This window comes from Palaemon carinicauda, chromosome 32 (genome assembly GCF_036898095.1).
Source record: "Palaemon carinicauda isolate YSFRI2023 chromosome 32, ASM3689809v2, whole genome shotgun sequence".
Taxonomy (NCBI): Eukaryota; Metazoa; Arthropoda; class Malacostraca; order Decapoda; family Palaemonidae; genus Palaemon; species Palaemon carinicauda.
In genome coordinates this window covers 82,541,348-82,551,792 of record NC_090756.1, presented here as the reverse complement: position 1 = coordinate 82,551,792, position 10,445 = coordinate 82,541,348, and the positions used below count along the sequence as shown (strand labels likewise).

The following is a 10,445-nucleotide window of genomic DNA, read 5'->3' as shown; positions in this document are numbered from 1 at the left end:
GTGTAATATGCTGGCTGTCTTAATTCATCTTCGTCCAAACAAGGTCTATCAATCTATTGAACTGCTGTGCAACACTGCTGCTCTTTTATCCAGTCATTGCACAAGATGGCCAACTTAATATTCAATTGTTTTGCAGAAAATACTTTTACCCTCTGATCCCGTCAGTGACAATGAAGGAGGTGATCTCATCCAGTTTTTTAGAACGATGGCAGCATTTCTATCTAAGATTTGTGTAAAAAAAAATATTTCTCTCTTATTCTACCTCTGCAAAGTTGCTGCCTTCTTATAAAGTAATTGCATATAAGAGCAGCCTTCTTATTCAGTTGTTCGCAAAAGGGACTTACTTCTGATCAAGTAAAAAAAAAAGGCTACAATCTTATGAAATGTTTCCGGAAGATGGCTGCATTCCTATTTAATCTTTGTGTATAAATTGACTTTCTTATTCTCCAATCAGCATATAATATTCGGGTCTCCTTAATCAATCCTTTTGCAAAATTACTACCCTTCAATCGATTTAGTGTGCAAAAGGACTGCTCGTATCTCCAATGTTCAAAACAACCACCCAATTATTCAATCATTTTGTTAGCTTTTCATTTAATTCTTTTGTAAAAAAAAAAAATCCTATCTCTTAATCCATTCATTGTTTACAAATTCTGTTTTGTTATCCAGTCAGCATGTAAAATGGTTACACTCGTATTTATTCAGTATTAACACTACCTTCTTATGTAATAAATGGGCCAAATAGATACCTTCTTATATAATCAATGTGAAAGATGGCTGCCTTCTTATGCAATAAATGTGCCAAATGGCTGGCTTCTTAAGCAATCAGTGTGCAAGAGGGTAGCCTTCTTTTGAAATAAATGTGTCAAAAGGCTGCCTTCTTATGATATAGATGTGCCAAATGGCTGGCTTCTTATACAATCAGTGTGCAAGAGGGTAGTCTTCTTATGAAATAAATTTGTCAAATGGCTGCCTTCTTATTAAATAGATGTGCCATATGGCTGGCTTCTTATACAATCAGTGTGCAAGAGGGTAGCCTTCTTATGAAATAAATGTCAAATGGCTGCCTTTTTATGCAATAAATGTGCCGAATGGCTGCATTCTTTTACAATTATTGTGCAAGATAGCTGCTTTCTAATATGATGAAAGTGTCAAAAGATTGACTTCTTATACAATCAGTGTGATAGATGGCTGCCTTTCTAAGTAAAAAAAATGCAAAATGGCTGCCTTCTTATACTATCAGTGTGGATGATGACTGCCTTCTTATTAATCAAGTGTTGTTATCCATTCAGCAGGAGCAAGACTGTAACAGTTACTATTTTTCACCCAGCACTCTCATGTTGTATGATGATTAGGGTTATTTCCTGCAAAGTGTGTATGATGTAAATAAGAATGGAAAGTGTAGTGAAGGAAAGGGATTGAGTTTAAAAATGCAAGGCTTCTAGCTAAGAAAATTCCCAAGCTTTCTCTGGTTCTTCTCAATTTGACTCGTAACTCCTCATCATTCGTAGAGTGCATTTGTGTGAATATTAATTCTAAAGGGAATTAGTCCCAAATTTTTATTATGAATAAACTACCAGTATAGAATTTTAGACTGTGAAACCTTTTCAACCTTTTTATTAATATTTCTTCAATTTTCGTACATTACGTATGCAAATATGTAAAGTATAAGCTTTATACATGTTTGTTAATGGCATAACATAATCATAACAAACGGTGAATAATGGATTAGTTATACTTTATCAGGCTACCTATACGTTATGCATAGTTGTACCATGCCAACGGTTTTCCTGAACTTTGATTGCAATTATTATTATTGTTATTATTATTAACTGCTAAGCTAAAACCCTACTTGGTAAAGCAGGATGCTATAGCCCAGGGGCCCCAACAGGGAAAATAGCCCAGTGAGGAAAGGAAACAAGGAAAAATAAAATATTCTAAGAACAGTAACAACATTAAAATAAATATTTTATATACAAACTATAAAGAGGAAGAGAAATTAGATAGAATAGCGTGGCCGATTGTACCCCCAAGTAAGAGAACTCTACCCCGAAACAGTGAAAGACCATGGTACAGAGGCTATGGCACTACCCAAGACCAGAGAACAATGGTTTGATTTTGGAATGTCCTTCTCCTAGAAGAGCTGCTTACCATAGCTGAAGAGTATCTTCTACCCTTACCGAGGAGAAAATGGCCACTAAACCATTTCAGTCCAGTAGTTAACCCCTTGTGTGAAGAAGAATTGTTTGGTAATCTCAGTGTTGTCAGGTATACGAGGACAGAGGAGAATCTGTAAAGAATAGGCCAGACTATTTGGTGTGTGTTTAGGCAAAGGGAAAGAAGCGTAACCAGAGAGAAGGATCCAATGTTGTACTGTCTGACCAATCAAAGCACCCCATAACTCTTTAGCGGTAATATCTCAACGGGCGGCTGGTGCCCTGGCCAACCTACTACCTATATATAGAGGTACTTTAGATATTTTAGAACAGCCAAGAAAAGTTTTTCCTTTCATTTATCATATCTAAAAAATAAAAAAAAATTCAATCTCCTCATTGTATGAAGTTTTAGCTTGTTCAAAAACTCTGATGTTTCTGTTTCCTTTTGTTTTGCCTTAAACTCCAGTTCTCTATATATAGGAAAAATAATCTAAAAAGTGCGAGAAAACTAGTAAAACCCACCGACTACTTGTAGTTTGAAGGATCTTGATATTTTAGGCTCTGTAGACACCTGGCACTCGTAAGTGCCAGAGTCAGAAACCTGCGCAGATGAGATGCGCAGAGTCCAGTCATCTGAACCCTCCGAATGCAGAGCTGTGAATCGGTCATCCGTCGTGTATGTGAACAGACCCACCGTCAGGACGTGCACGTCCTGTTTCCGAATCCATGTCACCTGTCAAAAAATATATTATATTTATAATTTGATTCCAAAACCAACTTCAGACATTAGATCCACTTAACATAGCCTTCTAGCAAAGATATAATTTAGAGGCATAAGAAGTATGTTATTTTTTTCTAGTCAAGTTAACTGATCATTTTCTTAAAGAAGAAATTATGTTTACATGTGAATGCATGAAGAATGTTACATATTTTCACAGTACAAGAGTAAGCTATATCATACCACAAAAATAAGCCATCTCATATTTCAGGCCTTAACACAGAAAAATAAAACCTATATTCTAGGAATTGCTAAATATTGAAAATCTGAGAATGACATATGAATTTCTGCTCATATTTAATATATTGATATTATGTCCTTTAATCTACAATGCAGCAGTAAAAACCAATAGAAAAATTAGGATCTTAAAAATTATATTTTATTGAACACTGTTTGACGTAAGAGATCAGTATATGATTCATTTGTCTGCTACTTGCAATTAAATTACTAACACCTTACTATTCTTTACACTAACTGAGAGACAACACACTCCTTTATTTTCTCGTTACATATTTTGAAACAGTTTTACCTTGAGAGAGAGAGAGAGAGAGAGAGAGAGAGAGAGAGAGAGAGAGAGAGAGAGAGAGAGAGAGATCCCTCATTATTGAGATGAATGTTTTGAAAAATGTACTATGATAGCACTTTATGTACACATATATATGTATTTATATATATATATATATATATATATATATATATATATATATATATATATATAAGATAGATAGATAGATAGATATGTATATACATATATATATATATATATATATATATATATATATATGTGTGTGTGTGTGTGTGTGTGTGTGTGTGTGTTTGTGTGTGTATGTTTGTGTGGGTGTGTATGTGTTCATGTATATATATACACATATATGGATAAAAGATCAAACTAAAGTAGAGGATATTCTAACAACATGTAAGAAAAAGAAATGGACATGGGCAGGATATTTAACGAGAATAACAGATAATAGAGGGGCCTTAACAATAACAGAATGCGGGTGTGGACTGGCATAGAAACACCATAAACCGGCAGGAGTGGAAGGACATGTCTGAGGACCTCAGCACTCTTTGCAAACTTATTATCGAAGTTCATGTCCTACTGTCTTGTTCCATAGAGACTTTCTAGCTATAGCAAGCAGCTCTTTTAGGAGGGGGACACTTCGAAATTAAACCATTGTTTTCTAGTCTTGGGTAGTGTCATAGCCTCTGTACCATAGTCTTTTACTGTCTTAGGGCAGATTTATTTTGCTTGAGGGTACACTCAAGCACACTATTCTATATATTTCCTCATTTCCTTTCCTCAGTGGGCTACTTTTCCTGTTGGAGCCCTTGGACTTGGAGAATTCTGCTTTTCAAACTTAGCTAATTATAATGATAATAATAATAATAATAATAATAATAATAATAATAATAATAATAATAATAATAATAATAATAATTATAATACATGAGGTACATGGGGAAAGAGGAGTAGTGGTAAGGAATAAGCCAGACTATTCTGTATGTTTGTAGGCAAAGGAAAAAAATGGCCGTAACCAGAGAAGGATCCAAAGTAGTACTATCTGGCCAGTTAAAAAAAAGAAAAACAATAATTCTCTGGAGGTAGTATCTCAACGGTTGGCTGGTGCCTTGGCCAACCTACTACCAATAATGATTCAATGAATCCGAAAGCGTAATCTGTTATTTAAGCATTGGTTTCCCCATTTTCAAAATTGGGATAGTGTTTATTATTATTATTATTATTATTATTATTATTATTATTATTATTATCATTATGCATAACAAGATGCATTATCTTAAAAAAATCTTAAAAATTCCGATTTTATACATTTTTACTGTCCTATTTAGGTGAATAATAATAATAATAATAATAATAATAATAATAATAATAATAATAATAGTAATATTAATTAAAAGTAATATCTGTAAGTTCAGCTATTTCTCTTAGTGTTATTTAAAAACTTCTTTGTAAAGCCTGCCTGACACTTGCGCGCATTTTTGCCATGCACTGGCACGCATTCACGCACTGGTGTTTTTCCCGCACTGTTCACGACCAGTTCACTCCAGTTCGCGCATCGTTCACGCGACGTTCACGAGATGGCACGAATTGGCACGCGTAGTTCACGAGAAGTTCACGACACGTTCACGCGAGTTCACTCATCATTCCGCATCGTTTCCGCATCGTTCACACCAGTTCACGCCAGTTCACGAATAGGCCACTCCATATAAAACCGGGGCTTCTCCAACACGAGGACATTCTTGGATTGGCTTCGGAAGAGACAACAATGCTTTCTGTCAGAGACACCATTGCATTGAGGAGAAAAAACGTATCTTTTTCGTTTGTATTTTTTGTTGCCCTTTATTTCTGTTTCAATAAGAAAGCATTTGATTTACATATAAATAGCAGACATAAAATATGTACAAGTATTAAGAAAGCATTTTATTTTAACATTAAAAGCAGCAAACATGAAAAGTTTTTAGGCTGTTGATTTTAAGGTAATAGAGAAAAAAGTGTGTTGAAATAAGAAATCATTTTATTTTTACATTAAAACAGCAAACAGAAAAAATTTGTTTTTTTCTTCATTTTAAGGTAATAAAGAAGAATAAGTATGTTGATGAAATAAAACATCATTTTATTTTTACATTCAAACAGCAAACTTAAAAATTTCTTGGGTTTATTTTTCAGTTCATTTTTATTTAAAACAAAAGTTTTGGGTCTTGATTGGTAATAGAGGAAAATAAGTGTGTGCATGAAATAAGACATCATTTTATTTTTACATTCAAACAGTAAATATAAACAATTATTAGGTTTATATTTTTCTTTCCTTTTCATTAATTTTTTTCGTTTCCTTTTTGTTTCTCTTCATTATAAAGTTATAGAAATAGTTTGAAATAAGACATCATTTTATTTTTACATTCAAACAGCAAATATAAAGATTTACTAGGTTTATTTTCTTTCCTTTTCATTAATTTTTTCGTTTCCTTTTTGTTTCTCTTCATTATAAAGTTATAAAAATAGTTTGAAATAAGATATAATTTTTTTTCACATTAAAACAGCAAATATAAAAATTTATTAGGTTTATTTTTCTTTCCTTTTCATTGATTTTTTCGTTTCCTTTTTTTTCTCTTCATTATAAAGTTATAGAAATAGTTTGAAATAAGATATCTTTTTTTTCACATTAAAACAGCAAATATAAAAATTTATTAGGTTTATTTTTCTTTCCTTTTCATTAATTTTTTCGTTTCCTTTTTGTTTCTCTTCATTATAAAGTTATAGAAATAGTTTGAAATAAGATATAATTTTTTTTCACATTAAAACAGCAAATATAAAAATTTATTAGGTTTATTTTTCTTTCCTTTTCATTAATTTTTTCGTTTCCTTTTTGTTTCTCTTCATTATAAAGTTATAGAAATAGTTTGAAATAAGATATAATTTTTTTCACATTAAAACAGCAAATATAAAAATTTATTAGGTTTATTTTTCTTTCCTTTTCATTAATTTTTTCGTTTCCTTTTTGTTTCTCTTCATTATAAAGTTCACGCCACTTCCCGCATCGTTCACTCCAGTTCACGCCAGTTGGCGCATCGTTCACGACTATTTCACGGCTATTTAGTGCGTGCCAATGCATGCCACAAACTTTAAACATTTCAAAGATCTGGGCGCGCATGGCACGCATTGGTACGCTCTGGCACGCGAGTTCCCGCACTGTTCACGATATTTTCACGGCTCGTTCACGCGAGTTCGCGCATCAATGCGTGCAAGTGTCAGGTACCCTTAAGATGTACAGTTGGACACAGGAATTCCTGGTGCACCCTATCACACCCTTATTGCGCGTTGAGATCCTGTGTGTAGCACCCCCCCCCTCACCTTCACCTATGCCATCTCTACCTTACACTCTCTATTTGGTTACTTGCCGCACAGTAACAGTGTGCCTGGGTGCAATTCCTTAGTGAGGTGTACCAGGGATTCGTGTCCAATTGTACCTGCATGTTACTGACAGTAATAAGCTTTGCAATAAATTATATTTTGATCCCATTAGCATTAATAGATGACTCAATTATCTTCTTTAATCACTTTAATGTATATACTGTATGTATACCAATATGTATGTATGTATGTATGTATGTATGTATGTATCTATATATGTATGAATGTTCATATGTAGTGTATGTATTCATGTAAGTATATTTGTGTATATGTTATGACAAACGCTATGGGAAATATAGCTTGTACGTTTTATACAAAATCAATGCGGAAATCTCAATCACATTTAGTGTTGTAATACAAAGATAAATGTGTTTTTATTCTATCTATTTATATGATATTGAAAATATCAAAAGTCTTTTCAATTAACTTTTAATCCATTATATATTCTCTTGATAAGTTCAGAGTTTCTGCAGTATAACAATCATTCCTATTATTGGTATATTAAACGTCAGTAATGTATTAGTTTTTGCCATTATACCTACTTAAGTATATACAACCATTAACATAATTGAAATAGTGAATCGTATTGTGATGGAAAACGTTAAAAGATAGAAGCGAAAAATGGTACTCTGTCTAAATCATTTTACGATTATTAAAAATCGAATGAAAATGTATCTTACTAAGAATGCGGGATTTTGCTTGCATCACTGAGTTGGGAATCTACATTATCTCATCGATATGAAATATTGCTATATATGACTGAGGTATGAGGACAAAATTCCGTCTGGGTAACTCATCAAGTTCGGGAATAGTCTATCTAGCACAATTGCTTAACAAACAAATGCAGCAATTTCTAGTTCACTGCAGGATTGAGGCCTAAGACTTGTCCATTAATGAATGGGGTTTGGCCAGTTTTCTTCACTACGCTGATCACTCATAGTAAACCAACCAAGTATAGGTGGCCCTGAAAAGTACAGCTATGTTGATCATGGCGATACGCAAACTCTTTCATCACGTTGAAGTATTTATATTTGTGTGTGATTGCGTTTTTATGTGTACGTTTCTCTTCTCGTATAAGGTACGATTTCAAGTTTCAAACCGATAAAAATCTATTTGAAAGCATTGAATCTGTTACAATTATAACTGATAAGTTGAACTATTTCATACTTCTAGTGGAAGGACAATTGAGAGAAATGAAAAAGATATCACATATCAAAGTCAGTCAGTCCATCAACTCATTGAGGAAAATATTCTGATTGGCCTTCCATTGTAGCATTGAAAAGACTAAAACATTCTGCATGTAGAGAAAGAATAAGATATTAGGAATTAGTATAATGAGGGATAGGGGAAAAATGTCAGTATATTACGGATCGCTGAAAGAAAAGATGAACTGGAAAACGATAACTGACCGTGTATATTTTATCTACATAATTAAAACAATCAATGTAATTATAATATTTGGTATCAATAGTTATAGTTATTTTGGAGACATTAACAAACTGGGTATTTACAATAAGGACCAAATTCCTCCTTATCATTCTATTTCTGAAAATGATTCCATTTGGATGTCAAGAACTTACTGCTCTGTCTCCCAAATGTTTGACTCTGCAGTGGAGGAAGACTGTTCGCCCCACGGCTCCAATGACGCTTCCTCGGGTGGAGTTGTCGAAGTAGGGCTTCAGGAGGGGCTGGTCCCACATGGGCTCGGGGCGTGACGGGGGAACCCTTTCCAGGATCCCTTCTGCGCCTGATGGGGGAGAAAGATAAAAAGAATATTTCCAAATTGTTTTTCAAAACTCTATTGTTTGTACAATAATGAAAGCAATAATGAATATCCGAAGATTTCGAACTCCATCCAAGAAACAGTAATCGTAGACTTAAAAGTTATTGCAAGTGTAGAGATATTCTCGAAAAGTAAGAAAAAAAAATAAAGGATATATATATACATATATATATATATATATATATATATATATATATATATATATATATATATATATATATATTCAAATAAACCAAATATTTCAATATATTAATGTCTTGATTCTCTTATCGACCTCAGAATCAGAGTCCCAAGGTGGAACCACTTAAAGACAATAGCTTCTGACCGGCCAGGAATCAAACCCTGGTCCAGGAAGCTTATATAGCAGTGACATACCACTTAGCCTTCGTATGGCTTATTTGAATATGAAAAAAAAGCGTCTAAATGTACAAAATTCATCATATATATATATATATATATATATATATATATATATATATATATATATATATATATATATATATTATCAAATGCTAAGCTACAACCCTAGTTGGAAAAGCAGGATGCTATAAGCCCAGGAGCCCCAACAGGGAAAATAGCCCAGTGAGGAAAGGATATAAAGAAAAATAAAATGACATACCACTTAGCCTTCGTATGGCTTATTTGAATATGAAAAAAAGCGTCTAAATGTACAAAATTCATCATATATATATATATATATTATTAAATGCTAAGCTACAACCCTAGTTGGAAAATCAGGATGCTATAAGCCCAGAAGACCCAACAGGGAAAATAGCCCAGTGAGGAAAGGAAATAAAGAAAAATAAAATATTTTAAGTATAGTAACAACATTAAAATAAATATTTCCTATAAAAACTATAAAAACTTTAACAAAACAAGAGGAAGAGAAACTAGATGGAAGTGTGCCCGAGTGTACCCTCAAGCAAGAGAACTCTAACCCAAGACAGTGGAAGGCCATGGTACAGAGGTTATGGCACTACCCAAGACTAGAGAACAATGGTTTGATTTTGGAGTGTCCTTCTCCTAGAAGAGCTGCTTACCATAGCTGAAGAGTCTCTTCTACCCTTACCAAGAGGAAAGTAGCCACTGAACAATTACAGTGCGGTAGTTAACCCCTTGAGTGAAGAAGAATTGTTTGGTAATCTCAGTGTTGTCATGTGTATGAGGACAGAGGAGAATTTGTAAAGTATAGGCCAGACTATTCGGTGTCTGTGTAGGCAAAGGGAACGAACCGTAACCAGAGAGAAGGGTCCTATGTAGTACTGTCTTGCCAGTCAAAGGACCCCATAACTCTCTAGCGGTAGTATCTCAACTATATGGAGAGTAAACTTATTGAGCGGTAATTTTTCAGGTCTCTTGTGTCTCCCTTTCTGTGAATTAGTATAATAATAAAGTTTTTCCAAACTGTAGGTATAGAGATTTCTTGCAGACAATTAGTGTATTGTTCAGCCCGTTTTACTACTATGAAATCTCCTCCTAATATTATTAAATCAATTGTTAGGCCATCTTCTCCTTCAACTTTGCCTCTTTTCATGCCTATTAATGTTTTGTTTACTTCTCCTACTGTTATGTTTGGTACCAACTCAGGTGTTTCATTATTGCTATTGTTGAAGTGTTTTCTTATATCACTATTGTATAGAATTGTATCTCCATCTCTATTGTGGATAATATTCCTATTTTTATTCTTTATAGCAAACATCTATTGGGTCCGTGTTCCAAGACTTCTTTTCATCAATTTGATGCTTCTTCCATTCTTCCGAGTTTCTTCAATTTTGGTATTGTTGTGTTTAAAAGTATATT

General features: G+C 33.4%; 1 protein-coding gene across 2 annotated transcripts in view; it reads right to left on the bottom strand.

Annotated features, from left to right (window-relative positions):
* Positions 1–10,445, bottom strand: part of LOC137625797 (protein amalgam-like) — a 78,727-nt gene that overhangs the window by 17,335 nt on the left and 50,947 nt on the right. For both annotated transcript variants that reach the window (XM_068356684.1, XM_068356685.1), the window contains exons 2-3: positions 8,443–8,609; positions 2,679–2,889 (exon numbers count right to left, since the gene is read on the bottom strand). In XM_068356684.1, coding sequence (XP_068212785.1) covers positions 2,679–2,889; positions 8,443–8,609 — 378 coding nt within the window. The remainder of the gene's footprint in view (positions 1–2,678; positions 2,890–8,442; positions 8,610–10,445) is intronic.